At 55.7% G+C, this 16408-nt stretch overlaps 1 protein-coding gene and 1 long non-coding RNA gene across 4 annotated transcripts; one reads left to right on the top strand and one right to left on the bottom strand.

Annotated features, from left to right (window-relative positions):
- The first annotated feature begins 44 nt into the window (after positions 1 to 44).
- On the top strand, positions 45 to 16407 carry FHOD1 (formin homology 2 domain containing 1). Of its 3 annotated transcripts, XM_019455596.2 has the most exons (24): positions 45 to 346; positions 8316 to 8422; positions 8804 to 8868; positions 9166 to 9233; positions 9307 to 9412; positions 9489 to 9583; positions 9852 to 9963; positions 10052 to 10146; positions 10256 to 10399; positions 10485 to 10630; positions 10713 to 10949; positions 11084 to 11107; positions 11487 to 11540; positions 12440 to 12555; positions 12640 to 13244; positions 13585 to 13740; positions 13980 to 14162; positions 14249 to 14368; positions 14446 to 14607; positions 15018 to 15208; positions 15299 to 15491; positions 15573 to 15735; positions 15811 to 16011; positions 16085 to 16407. In XM_019455596.2, the coding sequence occupies exons 1-24, from the start codon at positions 146 to 148 to the stop codon at positions 16165 to 16167; spliced, it is 3627 nt and encodes a 1208-aa protein (XP_019311141.1). In that variant the 5' UTR covers positions 45 to 145; the 3' UTR covers positions 16168 to 16407. The 3 variants fall into 3 exon arrangements, with proteins under 3 accessions (XP_019311141.1, XP_053762504.1, XP_053762505.1); XM_053906529.1 differs by lacking the exons at positions 11084 to 11107; positions 11487 to 11540; XM_053906530.1 differs by lacking the exons at positions 45 to 346; positions 9166 to 9233.
- Positions 4614 to 10249, bottom strand: LOC109270794 (uncharacterized). Its single transcript, XR_002081683.2, has 2 exons — positions 10017 to 10249; positions 4614 to 5430 (listed from the first exon to the last, which is right to left on the bottom strand). It is a non-coding gene; the product is annotated as an uncharacterized LOC109270794 (long non-coding RNA).
- Position 16408: the final 1 nt, after the last annotated feature.

The following is a 16408-nucleotide window of genomic DNA, read 5'->3' as shown; positions in this document are numbered from 1 at the left end:
TCCTTCCTCGGCCCCGCCTCCGTCTGGCTCCTCCCCTCAGCAGCGTCCGGTCCGGCCGGGCCCAGACAGCCGAGCTAGTGGAGTAGACGCCGCGGCGTAGCCGGGATCCTCCCGGAGGCGCGCGGCGCGAGCCCCTGACAGAACCATGGCGGGCGAGGAAGACCGCGGAGATGGGGACCCGGTATCAGCGGTGACCGTGCGGGTGCAGTACTTGGAGGACACCGACCCCTTCGCATGTGCCAACTTCCCGGAGCCGCGCCGAGCCCCCACCTGTAGCCTGGACGGGGCGCTGCCCCTGAGTGCGCAGATACCCGCGCTGCATCGCCTGTTGGCGGCGCCGCTGAAGGTGAGGGGGCCCAAAGAAAGGTTGGGGGCGATCAAAGGTTCATGGTCGGCGCCATGAAAGCCTTTGGGAGGTACCCCTCGGGAGAGGCGGGAGTGGGTGCGTTCCTGCGGGAAAGTCTTGGGCTGGGGACCTACGGTCCAAGCTGCCTCGCTTTCGCGGGACGCCTCTCAAGTTGAGGGAAGCTCAAGAAGGGAGGTGGGAGCTTGTTGTCTGCGCCACTTTGGCTGCCCCCTCAAAGTGAGGCCCATCTGGGGAGGTGTTTGGGGTCCATTCGCTGCCTGTCTGCTTGGGTAACCGATCTGGATAAGGTGACGGTAGATGTTTGGGTGGTAGCGGACATGGAGTTCGGAGCTGGGGAAGGACCAGCTTCCACCTGCTTCAGGTGAGGTGGGGCGGGACCAGGAGGAGGGGCGGACCGGGGCGGGCCACTGGGGGTGGCAAAAGCTTGGAGCGGTTTCTGTTGGCTGGATTGGGTCCTGCCCCATAGAGCGTTGCCCCTGTAGGTGGGGGCCTGGGTAGGGAGTGAGAGTAGAAGAGAGACTTCACGGGGTGAGGGGAGTCCCCGGGAAGCGACCTGGCCGGGGACACGCAGAGAGCCAGTGGCTGCACTGGTGGAAAAGCCCTTTGAGTCACGGCCCCCACCATCCCGTACTCCAGCCTCCACCAGCCCACGGCTAGAAGGGAGGGGGCGAGCCCGGCTAATTTTAAACCGCCGGCCTGCCCTAGTTTGCCTGCGTACCAGAGCCGACTAGTGCACAGTGCTGGGAGAGGCCCTTTTCCAGATGGTTGGCCCTACCTCCCCTCCGGCTCCCTGAGCTCAGTCCCCCGCAGGCAGCCCTTTCCGGCGCTCTGGGTTTCCGGGCCAGGACTCTGGGAGGTGCGCTACCACCCCCCAGGGTTCCCCGCGGCCAGTCCTCACCGAGTGGCGAGAAAAAGGAGAGGGAGTTGGTGGGGGTGCCCTCCCTTGCTCTCAGCCTTAGCTGGGGGGCTAATTGCGCAAACTTGCCCCCTGGGCCCGGGGTCTCCCCTGGAATGTGCCCCGGGCGCCGGGCCCCCAGCCTGCATTCCTTGCTCTGCAGGCCCGCCCCGCCTCTGAGCGCGGGCGGGAGAGTTGGTGAGATTATTGGCCCCGGGGAGCGGCCCGTGTCCGGGCAGAGCCCGAGCTTCAAGGCCACGGCTTGAAGGTTGCAGCACACTGCCCACTTTAGAATTTTGATGCAACCCTTTTTGTGCTGCCCTGTTCAAAGGGGGAAACTGAGGTGCGCCTGGAAGAAGCACATCCAGCCCGAGGCCACTTTCAATTCAGGATAGGCACTGGAGAGAGAGGGCTGCTAAACTGAGGCCAGATTCCTGCCTTCAGGCTCATGAAACTCTTGGTGCTGAAATAAGCCTGGAGCATTACAGAGAACATAGTATTCCTTCTACTGCCACTCTAGGACAGGACTTAGCCCTAACACGCCTCTTCCCAATTAGGGGCAGATTTAGGAGGACAGGGACAGGAAGAAACCACCCCTTGCTTCTTCCTCTCATTTAGGGATCCATCTCCCTACTGCACCAGGTGTTCTGCCCTCTGTTCTGTGCTCCCTAGCTAAGGACACCACTGAGCTCAGATTGAGAATGTGTTAAGTACCCCTCAGCTCAGACATTCCTGGGCTCCTCACTTTTAGGATATCCCACTTGGTGTACCTGAGGACACAGGCAGGATATGCTGGTGGGCACACTGGGTTACTACTGTGCCTGTAGCCAGGACTCCCTGGGGCTGGCAGTTCTGCCAGGAATGGTCAGATACACTGTGATGTGTTCATCCCAAATATAAACTGTGACCACAGCCCCAGAATAGAAGGCTGAAGGAAGAAGGGCTGAGAATAGGGTAGGGGGAGGAACATCAGAGAGCTGAGAGGGGGAGCAGGGCTCCTCCTTGCAGGAAATGTCAACAGCTGGTTCCTCCCCGAGTCCTATAAGGGTGTGCCCCAGGGGCACAGACACGACTCAAGCCTGCCTAGATAGCCCTATAGAGAGGAAAGGTGGCCCAGAAACCCAGGCATTCCCATTCTAGGCTGAGAGCAGAAATAAGAGGGAGGGGGTCTCTACTTAATGCTTTATCCTCTGTACATTTGTCTAGTAGGGGAACAGGACACAGCCAAGTGGACATCTACCCTCCCATTCTGGGCACTGACCGTCATCCCTGCAGACCCTGGGAAAGCACAAAGGCCCAGCCCACTTTCTCTCTGGGGCTCCACCCCATGCACCCCATTGGGCTGGGCCCAGCCACTAGAGTTCCCCTGGGGGCTTCCTTTTTAAACTGTTTAGAGCTTTCAGGTCTGAGAAGGCCTTGCTCATTTCCTCCTAGTCTAGGAGGAAGCTCCTAGCCACAGCCTCTGACTCATCTCCTGGCCTTGGGAAGGGGGCCGGTGGAAGGGGGTGGAGAGGGTCCTGGCAATGCCTTGGGCCATGCCTGGTGTCCCCAGGGGAATTTAGAAGTATCTGTCTTCCCTCTGTTTCAAGCCTCTCCCAGTCCAGGGACCTGCTCTTGCCCAGAGGAGACCTGGCCCTCTGGCCCTGCATTTTATCTCTTTACCCAGAGTTCTGCTACCTTTTGCTCTTCTGGGCAATGCCTCAGGAGCCCCTCTCGGACACCTATAAACCCTGACACATCTGAGATAGCACTGACTTCTCCGTGGACTCTGGGCAGAGAGACCCAAATGCTGCTCGGTCCCTGATGCAAAGGCCAGAGGAGCCCCCTACTTCTAGCAGCAGGGATAACCCTAGAAAACTTTCTGTCACCAGTAACTCTGTTTCCCCAGCTGTGGCTAAACATTAGAGAAGGACAGGAGTGGCACTGTCCTGGAATGTTTCCTGACCTTGCACCGTCCCTACTCCAGCCTCAGTTTACCCCTCAGAAGCAGTTGTTGCAAGGGGGCTAAAGTGTGAACCTGACCTGCTTGGACAGGGACCAACTGGAGGGGTCCCAGAGGATTCTTAAGGGTAAGATGAGGTGCTCTGGTGATGAATTGAGCCATTTATTCTCCTGATATGGAGGTCTTTGGGGGATACTAGAAGATTGGGATGTGGGCATGGATCATGGCCTTCTTCCAGCTTTTCCTGGGACCACCATGTCCAATTTACTGGTCATTCTGGGGTAGGGAGCCTGGGCTGCAGCCTGGTGAGCAACCTCAGGACTTAGATCCTTGCAGATTTAGGCACTATTACCTTGGTGTGTATGATGTGTGTGTGTTCACTGGTGTTCCTTTGCTTGCTACAAATTTGAGGACCAGTTTGGGGTATTTGCAGAGTCCAGAAAGCTGAGGGGTGGTCTTTAGCCCTTGACAACACTAGAGGCTCCAACCCTCCCTCCACCTCCCCTCCAGGGTTTCCTGGAGCACTTCCAAAGTCCATCCATTCAAGATCTAGCCTCAGTTAGCCCTGGTTCCAATCCTGGTTGTGCAGCCTAGGGCATATTCACTGAGGTTCTGAGCTTTGGTTTCCTCACCTGTAAAAGGATTATCAGGAGAAGGGGGCTTGGCTGGCTCAGTTGGAAGAGCATGTGACTCTTGATCTCAGGGTCATGAATTGGAGCCCCATGGTGAGTGCAGAGATTACTTAAGTAAATAAAAGTTAAAAAAAAAAAATTGTCTGGGACACCTGGATTGCTTAGTCAGTTAAGCATCCAACTCTTTTTTTTTTCCTAAGTGTTTATTTTTGAGAGAAAGAGACACACACACAGAGACAGAGCATGAGCAGGGGAGGGACAGAGAGACAGGGAGACACAGTTGGAAGCAGGCTCCAGGCTCTGAGCTAGCTCAGAGCCTGACATGGGTCTTAAATTCACAAATCATGAGATCATGACCTGAGCTGAAGTCGATGCTTACCCGACTGAGCCACCCAGGTGCCCCAGGCATCTGCCTCTTGATTTGGCTCAGGTCATGATCTCACAATTCCTGATCTAGCCTTGTGTCAGGCTCTGTGCTGACAGTGGAGCCTACTTAGGATTCTCCCTCTCCTCTCTGCCACTCCCCTGCGTGTGCCTGTGCTCACACATGTGCACACATGCACTCCCTCTCTCTCAAAATAAATAAATAAACATTAAAAAAAGGATTATCAGGAGATTCAAACAACTAGGCAAGCTGGTATGTGACACAGAGGAGGCATAACTAATATGGATTTCCCTCCTCAAGGCCCATCCATAGTGTCTCATCTAGGAAGTCATGGTCTAATTGGAAACCCAAGATAACAGGAGAAGGAGGGTTGTTAGAGCACAGGGTCTCTCTCGTGTTTAAAATTTATTTATTTATTTATTTCGTTAGTTATTATTTAAGCGATCTCTATATCCAACATGGGGCTCAAATCATGACCCTGAAATCTAGAGTTCCTCCGATTGAGCCAGCCAGGTGCCCCAAGGGTCTTGTGTTTATAGGAAAGCAGAAGAAAAAAGCAACAAAATCATTTCCTAAAATAGGAGTCCTTCAGCATATAATTCTGCCCTCTTCTCCATCTTCTTTCCCTGCCCCTGGCGTGGCCATTCTTGCCTGATTTGCAGTTATGAAAAATACTGGGGAGTAGACACCATGGTCTCCTCAGTTTGGCCCTGCATTTAAAATCATATGTAACAAGTTGGTTTCGGCTGCCAGAAAAGCTTGAGCCCAGAGAACCAAGAAAAAGTGGGCTGGATGCTGAAGGGAGGGTCTGAGCCTGGGAAGAATGGAGAGGACTCCACTCTAAGACACAGAGAAGCATGAAAGACAAGAGCCAGGAGGGAGTCAAGGATATGAGCCCACGCTGGCCCTGTGCTGACCCTAAGTGCTGTCAGCAGGGACCAGTGTTCAGGCTTACTCTGGCCTGGCCCAGCCCCATGGTGTGAGAAACAAGCACCAGAGGTTTGGCTCTCAGAAGGGTGACCCGAGGAAGGGGGCAGGGGTGTGAGGGACAAGCACCATCCAGCTGACAGGAAGTCTCTGTTCTTTGCTATCCTAGCCTATCACCCCCCATCTCTACCCAGGACAGGCAACTAGGTTAGGGGAGAGGGGCACCAACCTGGAGGCTCTGGGCTGGCTGTTACCTCTGGACTTCTTCCTAGAAATGGGGCCCTGGAAGAATAAGACAAAATGGCTAGGGAGGCCACTGCTGCCACCATGGAGGGAAAGGGTTTAAATCTGCTCATCTGAGGAGGCTGGGTGATAGAGCACTTGGCCTTCAGGACTCTACCCCAAATAGATGCAAGTATCCTGGAAGGAGAGGGCCATTCTCTGCTTACTTGGGATTATAGCATGTAAATAGCATGTAAGTGTGCTTGCAGGAGGGGAAGACATCCTGCTTGATCCGAGCTTTCTGTACGTGTGCTTCTTGGGCTTGTGCTCCTCCAGAGCGTGTATGTACACACACACACACACACACACACACACACACACACACACACACACACCAGATCGTAAACCTGGGTGTGGAAGTACATACCAGGTATAATATAATCACCCTCCAGTGTTTACCTTTATGGCACTCTGCCCCTCTCCTTTCTTAGCACTCATGGCAGTTGTGCTTCTATATTTATTTGTGGTCTTTTTTAATTTTTTTATTTTTTTTAAACGTTTATTTATTTTTGAGACAGAGAGAGACAGAGCATGAACGGGGGAGGGTCAGAGAGAGAGGAAGACACAGAATCCGAAGCAGGCTCTAGGCTCTGAGCTGTCAGCACAGAGCCCGACGCGGGGCTCGAACTCACAGACCACGAGATCATGACCTGAGCCAAAGTCGGACGCTTAACCGACTGAGCCACCCAGGCGCCCCTGTGGTCTTTTTTTTTTTTTAATGTTTATTTATTTATTTTGAGAGAGATAGCACAAGCATGGGGAAGGGACAGAGAGAGGGGGAGAGAGAGAATCCCAAGTAGGCTTCCCACTGTCAGTGCAGAGCCTGATGGGGGCTCAATCCCACAAACCATGAGATCATGACCTGAGCTGAAATCAAATTGGACACTTAACCAACTGAGCCACCCAGGCAGCCACTTGTGGCCTTTTTCTGAGGTAAGGCTGCTGGCCCTCCCCAGCTGGGCTCCCCACTATGTCTTTAGCACCTAAAAACAGCCGGGTTCACGAATGTTTGCATGAATGAGCTATTCCATATATGTGTGATTTGGGGGATCCCCGAAGGGGTTTGTTTCTCTGGGGCTGTGCCAGGCTGTGTGGATATGTTTCTCTAGGGTCCTAGAATCCTCTAGTCCAAGGTAGAAGGAGATGCAGCTATGCCTGGATGGGGGTGGAGTGGGTAGGCTGCTGAGTCACCATGTGGGAAGAGGGATCAGGAGGAATGTGGGGCTGCCCTCAGCTGAGCTGGCCCAAGATAAAGTACCCCAGGCCTGGGGCCTTGCCACCCCATCTCAGGCCTGTTCCCACTAGGCCCTGGAGAAGATGACTCTGCTCTCAGGGAGGGGAGAGAGGCCAGGCCCGCCCAAGGCGCCCAAGGGAGGGCAGGCAGCCAGGCAGGAAGTGGGACAGAGAACAGGCTAGAGTGTTTGTCCTATGTCCCATGTCCCAGGCAAGGCGGGGGTGGGGGGAGTGGGGGAAGGAGAGGGGGTGTCACCCAAGGGCCTCACAGGCTGAACTGCCAGGAAGGAGCTAGGTCAGTCTCTCAGACATGAGCAGAGTATAAAGCAGAAACGGGTAGGGGTAGGAGCTGGGCTCCCTTTCTCCCAGGGGACCAACAGCAGCTGTAAGTCCTTGGACTGGGCCCAGAGCAGGGCAGTGCTGACAGAACAGTGGGACAGATGTTGGGACTGACTTTCCCAGTAAGATGGAAACCAGAAAATACTCTGCTTCTCCAGAGGTGGGCTCTCCCTGGGCCATAGCAACCCAAGGAGCAGGGCCACTCAATATAAGGGGACTTTGCTGAGCCCTGCATACTGGCTCTGTGCTATGGGGGAAGTGTCTGGGAGAGGCACAGTGCTGCCCTCAGACTCTCGGGAGTCACTTCTCTACAGGTACTTCTCAAGAGGCCAAGTGTCATGCCTGGTGGTAGTAGAGGGCAGCCGGGCAGGGGGCATGATAGAGATACTTGGGAAGCACACACACGGATAGAATGTGTGCCTCGTACAATGCAGGTTTCAGGGACCTGCTATAGACTGATAGAGTCAGACCCTAAAACCTAGTTTTTAACAGGCCCCTTGGAGGCCTCTGAGGTCTAGCTCACTTGGGGCAGGGCAAAGACCCTGAGGCCTGAAGGGACTGATAGCCTATGGATTACTCACTGTTCCTCGCTGTCTCAATTCAGGGAGACACACATACCACACACACACACACACACACACACACACACACACACACACTCCTTCCAGCTGGGTTTGCACCAATATTCTTAACACTTTCTCCCTGGGCTTGAATGCTTTGTGGATGCAGCTTATCACCCCCAGGGCTGTGAACTTCCTTGAAGGCAGGAACTTCGTCCCATATTCTATTCCCTTTCCTTATTCATGTTCATGAGCTCAACATGTTTAGTGAGCACTTACTGTGAGCCATAGGGCTGTGCTAGGCTCTGCAGATATAGCATGGGGCAAGACAGACATGCTGCCTGAACCCAGAGATCTCATGGTTAGTGGGGAAGGAGACTAGTGTCTAGGATATTATAATGCTGTATGGAAGGCCTCACACATGGGGTGGAACAGGTTGCATAGCACTGGCTACAGGAGTTCAGGAAAGTGTTCCAAAAAAGCATTACCTAATCTGAAACATGCAGAATGGTAGGTGTTAGCCAGAAGACACAGCACATTCAAAGGGCAAGAAAGCCTGGCATCTGAGGTAGATGGGCTTCGTGCACGGTAGGCCCATGAGAAATGACTGCTGAAAGAATGCATGGCTGCAGCATACACCCTGTGGTATGCCGCTCTGCTGGCTCTCTGAGTGGAAGTAGAAGGTCATGGGGTCTCCATACATATCTCTACCACCGCTTTCCCAGCCCTGACAACTATTCCCTTTGCCCCCAGCTGGAGGACTGTGCTCTACAAGTGTCTCCCTCTGGATACTACCTGGACCCTGAGCTTTCTCTGGAAGAGCAGCGGGAGATGCTGGAGGGCTTCTATGAAGAGATCAGGTCAGAGCTCATGGGACCAGGAAGGCAAGGCTGACCCCTACCCTTGCCTCCACCAGGGGCTGACTCAGGTGTCAGCAGCCAAGACACCTGATCTCTAGCCTAGGCTGAGGGTCACCTCCTGCCATGCCACCCCACATGACTGTGCCAGGGGAATCCCTGGCCAGTGTTACCTGATGCCTGGGATGGGGGGGGGGGGAGGAGGCGGGATGTGTGTGATCTCCCACATACCTGAGATACCTATGTTTGCACAAACCCTCCTGTTGAGGAGGAGGGAGTTGGGCCAGGAGTGGCATGTGGGGTGGTGTTTAGCTGCCTTGGTGTGGGGGGGCAGGGACCCTGAGGAATGGCCTGAAAACTGCTGACTAGGCTGCTTAATTCCAGCAAAGGGCGAAAGCCTACACTTATCCTGCGTACTCAACTCTCCGTGAGGGTCAATGCCATCTTGGGTGAGTGTATGAGGACATTAGTGTCCAAGAATGCCCCTCCCCAGCGCTGCTGGCTCAGTTTCTTTCAGGCCTGTGCTGGACAGTGGACAAAGCACATGGGAGACAGGATGTGTGGCCCCTTCCCACTCCTATCCTGACCTCTCCTTTCAGGGCCAGGGCTGATGCTGCAACTAAACCGGATTGGGGGTTGCCCAGAGTCAGGGAGTGGAGGAGGAGGTAGGGGGCTCAGGCACTAGAATATTCTTTGGTGGGGGGTTGTGTCCCCTTGAGGTTTCCATGCCCACCTACCCCTTGCAGAAAAGTTGTATGGCTCCAGTGGCCCTGAGCTCCGCCGTTCCCTCTTCTCACTAAAGCAGATCTTCCAGGTGAGGCCCAGAAGTGGGCTGGGGGTGGGTGTCCAGCCTGAGCCCTGCTTAAATTTCCCCATGGTGCCCCCAGGAGGACAAGGACCTGGTGCCTGAATTTGTACACTCAGAGGGGCTGAGTTGCCTGATCCGTGTGGGTGCTGCTGCCGACCACAACTACCAGACCTACATCCTCCGAGGTAAGTCCAACTCCTCCCCCATGACCCCTGCCTTCAGTGACCCCTTACTGACCTCTTCTTGTCTCTGTGTCCCCAGCACTAGGCCAGCTGATGCTTTTTGTGGATGGGATGCTAGGGGTGGTGGCCCACAGTGAGACTGTACAGTGGCTGTACACACTGTGTGCCAGCATGGTAAGTGGCCCTCCACACAGCCATGCACCCTTTTCCCACTACCTCTCTCTGGATCTCAGTCTCCTATTCTGCAAAGTGGGCTGGAATTGAATGAGTCTGAGGCTCGTCTAAGTCTAGAACGTACTCCAACACCTGGTTCTGGGGCCAGGGTCTTTCTGCCTAGACTCTCCTCTTTGAGTCCAGCCCCAGAAGCCCTTACCCCTCCCCACCAGGAGCTGATACAAGTCTGGCCCAAGCCCCACTCATATGTGGTGACCCCTCCCCCTAGTCCCGCTTGGTGGTGAAGACAGCCCTGAAGCTGCTGCTGGTGTTTGTGGAATACTCTGAGAACAATGCACCGCTGCTTATCCATGCTGTCAGTTCTGTGGCCAGCTCTACAGGTGAGAGACTTCCTCCTCCCCCCTCAACCCCCACTCAGAGCCCTCTCTCCTACCTGTCCCCGCATGACTGCTCCCCTTTCTGTGTCAGGCTCTCTTCCTTGGGCCAATCTGGTGTCCATCCTGGAGGAGAAGAATGGCGCTGACCCTGAGTTGTTGGTGTACACAGTCACCCTCATCAACAAGGTGGGTATGGCCGAATAGGGGGGAACCAGGTGCCAATTCTGGGCCCCTTAGGCTCCTGACTTCCAGTCTCCATCAGCCTTAGCCTTGCCCTCCCATCCCCACCCTCTAGACACTGGCAGCACTCCCAGACCAGGACACCTTCTATGATGTGACAGATGCACTGGAGCAGCAAGGCATGGAGGCCCTGGTCCAGCGCCATTTGGGCACCTCGGGTACTGATGTGGACCTGCGCACACAGCTGGTGCTCTATGAGGTGGGCTGGGTCACCTGGGCACAACTGGCGGGGAAGAAGGAGGTGCAGTTCGCCAGCGGCTCACATCTGGGTCTACCTCCACTAGAATGCCCTGCGGTTGGAGGATGGAGACATCGATGAAGCCGCTGCAGGTGGAAGGCGGGAACGCAGAAAGCCCTCTTCAGAGGAGGGCAAGAGGAGCCGCCGATCTCTAGAAGGCGGGAGCTGCCCTTTGCGCTCCACCGAGCCTGGGTAAGATAGAACTTGCCCTAGCACTTGGGGAGGGGTGGATCTGCCTGCCGAGGCCTTGTCTGTTGATAAGCCCCGCCTCCAGCCCCACAGGCCCTGTCTCTAGCCGCGCAGGCCCCGCCTCGCAGACAGGCCCCACCTCCAGCCCCTCAGACCTGGCCTCAACGGTAATCTCCACCTACTCCACTGGCCCTGCCCTGTCGACAAGCCTGAACTCCAGCCTCGTGGGCCCTGCTTCTGGCCTCCTTACTTCGGTGAACCTCTTTCCTGCCATCTCTGTGGGGCCATCAGCCGACAGCTCCAGCGAGAGGAGCATCTATAAGTAAGTAGGAAGATAGTGGAGGCCACCCCTAGAGTCCTCTCTCCAGCTGTCCCTCCACTGAGCCCCTCCACAGGCCCTCCGCCTCCTCTGCCCAAACTCCTCTGCCCAAACGCATGCTTTCTCTTTCTTTCCAGACTTCACCAAACTGCTCCTGTTTGGTAAGTGACTGCTGGGGAGTGGGGTTCAGCCCTGACTGGACCTCTTACTCCTCCTGCTTGTCTCCTCATCTCTTTCTGGCATTCTGCCTGTCTTTGCCCTTTGTCATCTATCTCCTTGCCCCCCTTCTTTATTTCTCTGTCACTGTCTCTTGACTCTCTTGTTCTTTGTCTCTTACTATGCCCTGTCCTGCTTCATGTCAGTCTCTCCCCTCCATTTCCAGTTTCTTCATGTCCTGTCACCCCCACCCCTCCTCTTTCCACTGGGGCTGGGAAGGAACCCTTGATATTACTGCCCAGCTGTGTGTGGGTACAAGCAACTGGGCTTTGGAGTGGAGCAGGCACCATAATTACCATCTCTTCCTCTCGTCCCCCTACCCAGGGCCCCTGAGAGCCCACCTGTCTCTCAGTCCCCTACTGAGCAGGCAGTGCTGGAGTAAGTACAGAGGCCAGCCTGCCAGGCCTGCCATTTGCTCAGGGCTTCAGCATTGCTTCCCCCAGCGGGGGTTCCATGTGCCTCATGCAGCCAGAGCTGGGGGACTCTCAGGCCCATCCTCTCCCATACATAGCCCTCCTTTGTTACCCAAGGACCAAGCACTGGGAAGCAGTTCACTGGGGTCATAGTGTTCAATAGTGACACCTTAACAAGCTTCAACCAGAAATGAAGACACGGACTCCCAATCTGGAGCCCATTCTTCCATGTCCTCAGCCCAGGAATAGGGAAGGGGGCTAGGATCTAGGGTGATGTGTGGTATAGGGGTGGAGGAGCAACCTAGGGCAGAGGGAAGAAGGGCAGGGACTGAAGGCCAACAAAGGCTAGAGGGGCTCAAAAATAGACACTGGATCACATTCATTATTCCAACATAAATTGAATGCCTGTTGTGGTAGCTCAGTCAGTAAAGCATGGGACTCTTGAGCTGAATGCTTGCTTACCAGGCCCTTTTCTAGACATGGGTCATAGCTCTCAGAAGCTACCAGACATGGGACAGCCTGGTGTGCCCATTGGAACAGCTATCTCCTTCCCCTGCTCTAAGGGTCTAGAATCAGACAGTGAATGTGAACAGCAGCAAGGTTGCAAGTTGGCTGTTAAGTAGAACTTCTCCCCATATGTTGACCTGGGAATGCTGGGTTGGCAGTGACCCTCCCCAGATGTGGAGGAATGAACAGGGGCTGCCTTGGGAGGGCAAGTCCTGGGTCTGCTCAGCGCATGGACTGTTCTCTGTATGTCTGTGTGTGCCTGCAATTTGGGGTAGTGCCCAGGGGCCCAGCAAGGCATGTACACCACCCTGGGCTGGGATGTGTCAGACACCCTCACTGACAAGTACCTCCCCTCAGAGCCCGGTTCCTGGAGAATGTGGCAGCAGCAGAAACAGAGAAGCAGGCTGCACTGGCCCAGGGCCGAGCAGAGACACTGGCTGAGGCCATGCTTGATGAGGCTGATGGACACCCAGGTGAGTAGGTGGGTGGGCAGAATCCACTCATGTTGCCCTATTGCTCCAGAGGGCGTGACACTGACAGCTGCTTCTCTTCTCTAGATACCCGGGAACTATGGGGCTCCCCAGAACCAGGCCCTGCACCCAGAACACCCCAGAGCCCTGCCCCCCGAAGTCTGCTCCGGGCCCAGCGGAGCCTTGAGCCAGAGCCCAAGGAGCCACTGGCCCCACCAAGCCCCAAGGCTGAGCCCATTCAGGAATTCCCTATCCGTGTACCTAAGCTCTGCATTGGAGACCTGGACTTCTCAGATTTGGGGGAGGATGAAGACGAGGACATGCTGAACATGGAGGCTGTGGAGGCTGGGAAAGGGGTCCCACCCCCACCGCCCCCACTGCCTGTGCTCTCTGGAGGTGGCCCACCTCCTCCACCCCCACCTCCCCCACCCATCAAAGGCTCACTCCCACCACCTCCACCTCCCACCACTCCCCTTCCTCCCTCAGCACCCGATGGTCTAGCCCTCCCCACCAAGAGGAAGACAGTAAAACTCTTCTGGCGGGAGCTAAAGCTGGCTGGGGGTCATGAAGGCTCTGGGAGCCGCTTTGGGCCCTGCCCCACCCTGTGGGCCTCACTGGAACCTGTCTCGGTGGACACAGCCCGGCTGGAACACCTGTTTGAGTCCCGTGCCAAAGATGTGCTGCCTTCCAAGGTAAACCCACCCTCATCTGCAAGGTAACCCCAGCGGAAAGAGGAGGGAATCAGAACTGAAGGGTCTGAACTGCCAGGCACAGCCACTCATTTCCCACATGGGGAAACCAAGGCAAAGAAAGGCATTGAGTCTTGTCTGAGGTTTCTCAACAAGGAATCAGCAGAGTCTAGCCCTAACTAGAATCTAAGCTCATCCCAAGGCCTTACATATCCCAGATCCCTGGTTGTGGGGTGCCCCCACCATCTGGCTATTTAGAGGGGCTATTTAGAGTGCCCTTGTAGATTGTTGCCCCAGCTAGTCCCTTTCCCAGTCTTACACTGCCCTCTTGCCAACTTTAAAGAAAGCTGGTGAGGGCCGCCGGACAATGACCACAGTGCTGGACCCCAAGCGCAGCAACGCTATCAACATTGGCCTAACCACCCTGCCACCTGTGCATGTCATTAAAGCTGCCCTGCTCAACTTTGATGAGTTTGCCGTCAGCAAGGATGGTATTGAGGTAGGGATACCAGCTAAGGGTGTGACAGGGAGGTGGGAGGTCTGGCCCTCTCCTTTGGTCAGTGGGCATTTCCTGTCCCTCCAATGGTGGGCATGGGCTTAGCATTTCTACAGAGCAGTTCCCCAGGCCCTGGGGATACCCCAAATGACCAAATGACCTGGGGATGAGTCAAGACCAACATCTGAGGCCTCAGGCCAGCACTGAGGGGACTTCGTGTGGGGTGGTGGTTGCATCCTCAGAAACTGCTGACTATGATGCCCACGGAAGAGGAGCGGCAGAAGATTGAGGAGGCCCAGCTGGCCAATCCTGACATACCCCTGGGCCCAGCTGAGAATTTCCTGATGACCCTTGCCTCCATTGGGGGCCTGGCCGCACGTCTACAACTCTGGGCCTTCAAGCTGGACTATGACAGCATGGAACGGGTACTTAGGTCACGGCATGTGGCAGGAAGTGGGGCAGGTGAGCACAAGGACCAGGTAGTTTGAGAGTCCCTTGTCTCCCACTCCAGGAAATCGCAGAGCCACTATTTGACCTGAAAGTGGGCATGGAACAGCTGGTACAAAATGCCACCTTCCGCTGTATCCTGGCCACCCTGTTGGCTGTGGGCAACTTCCTCAACGGTTCCCAGGTTAGTGGGAGTGCATGAGGGCTGGGGGCCAGGGCTCTGGAGCCTGCTAGGCCCAGGCTCAGATGGGGTCCTTTCAGAGCAGCGGCTTTGAGCTGAGCTACCTGGAGAAGGTGTCAGAGGTGAAGGACACAGTGCGCCGACAGTCACTGCTGCACCATCTCTGTTCCTTGGTTCTCCAGACCCGGCCTGATTCCTCTGACCTCTACTCAGAAATACCCGCCCTGACTCGCTGTGCCAAGGTTAGCACCAGCCAGAGGCTTGACTAAGGCCAGCCATGGCAAAAGGGAGTGCTGCTTTCTGGGGCTGGCTTTTCCTCCATGTTTGGGCTACTGTGCCAGAGTGTGCTCGGCTACAGGTGTTGTGTGGGCTGTATCCTCTGCCAGAAACATTCTTTCCTCTATTGGCCTGGCTACACCTACTGTCTTTGGGTCTTCATTTAGCCACTACTTCCCTCAAGAGAGCTTTTCCATTCCCCATTAGATCAAATGGACTTGTCTCTTCCCTGGATTAGACTGTGAGCTTTTGGAGGGCAGGCGGAGGCTTTTTGGCTCTCTATATCTCTAGGGACCAGACTGGCTAGCCTGACAGAGGCAGCCTCAGGCGGTGCCTGTCTTTGGGGGGACAACATGCATACCCCCTGCCTTTCCAGGTGGACTTTGAGCAGCTGACTGAGAACCTGGGGCAGCTGGAGCGTCGGAGCCGGGCAGCTGAGGAGAGTCTACGGAACTTGGCCAAACACGAGCTGGCCCCAGCCCTGCGTGCCCGCCTTACCCACTTCCTGGCCCAGTGTGGCCGCCGTGTTGCCATGCTGCGGGTAGTACACCGCCGTGTCTGCAACAGGTGGGGACATGGGCAGAGGGCAGGACTGCTATCACCATCCCTCACACCCTAAGCAGGACTCACCATCCCTCCCCACCCCAACCTGCCTAGGTTCCATGCCTTCCTGTTGTACCTGGGGTACACGGCCCAGGCAGCCCGGGAAGTGCGCATCATGCAGTTCTGCCACACGCTGCGTGAGTTTGCACTGGAGTATCGGACTTGCCGGGAACGGGTGCTACAGCAGCAGCAAAAGCGGGCCACGTACCGTGAGCGCAACAAGACACGGGGCCGCATGATCACTGAGGTAGGTACCTTTTCCAGGTTTGGACTGCCACCCCCGTGGTTTCCTTCCCCTGCTCCCAGCTCACCCTTCTCCCCTCTACAGACAGAAAAGTTCTCAGGTGTGGCTGGGGAAGTCCCCAGCAACCCATCTGTCCCAGTGGCCGTGGGCAGTGGGCCAGGGCGGGGTGATGCTGACAGTCATGCCAGCATGAAGAGTCTGCTGACCAGCAAGCCGGAGGACACCACACATGGCCGCCGCAGCAGAGGTGGGACCTATGGCCACTGGGGGCAATGGGCTTTGGGGTCACCTTGTCCTGACTTCTCTATCTGGCCTCTCTCAGGAATGGTCCAGAGCACCTCCCCAGTCATGCCTACAGCAATGGGGCCCTCCAATGCACCCCCAGAAGAACCCCCAGTCTCCAATTTACCCAGTGACACTTCAGATGAGATCATGGACCTGCTGGTACAGTCAGTGACCAAGAGCAGTCCTCGTGCCTTAGCTGCTCGGGAGCGCAAGCGGTCCCGTGGCAACCGCAAGTCTTGTGAGTACTCCCCAAATGCCCACTACCCGCCTTAACCGCATCAACCCTCTCTAACCCTGCTCTGTTCCTGCAGTGAGACGGACGTTGAAGAGCGGGCTTGGAGAGGACCTGGTGCAGGCACTGGGACTGAGCAAGGGTCCTGGCCTGGAGGTGTGAAGGTACTGCCTCTAGGACATGGACGGGCCCCAGCCTGCAATGTAAGAGACTAGAGAATGAGGAGGAATCAAAGCAGAATTCTGGGCCTTTTCTCAACCCTAAGGCCACTGTGTGCCCAGTGGACAGTGCCTTGAGCAGTATTAGCTGTGTGTGCCTGTATGCAATTGTGTGTTTGTGTGTGTATATGTACTTGTATGAGCTCCCTGAATGCATGGAGTATAATAAAGTTTTCCTAGCCAAT

Source organism: Panthera pardus, unplaced genomic scaffold (genome assembly GCF_024362965.1).
Source record: "Panthera pardus isolate Hobbes unplaced genomic scaffold, ASM2436296v1 HiC_scaffold_19, whole genome shotgun sequence".
In the NCBI taxonomy this organism is placed as follows: Eukaryota; Metazoa; Chordata; class Mammalia; order Carnivora; family Felidae; genus Panthera; species Panthera pardus.
The sequence above is the reverse complement of the archived record's forward strand: the minus strand, read 5'-3'. Positions and strand labels throughout refer to the sequence as shown.

Coding starts and splice junctions, on each gene's coding strand:
- FHOD1 (XM_019455596.2), top strand. CDS start 146: ATGGCGGGCGAGGAAGACCGCGGAGATGGGGACCCGGTATCAGCGGTG. Junction 9,964..10,051: donor TTCTGTGGCCAGCTCTACAG/GTGAGAGACTTC, acceptor TTTCTGTGTCAG/GCTCTCTTCCTTGGGCCAAT. Junction 10,400..10,484: donor CACAGCTGGTGCTCTATGAG/GTGGGCTGGGTC, acceptor TACCTCCACTAG/AATGCCCTGCGGTTGGAGGA.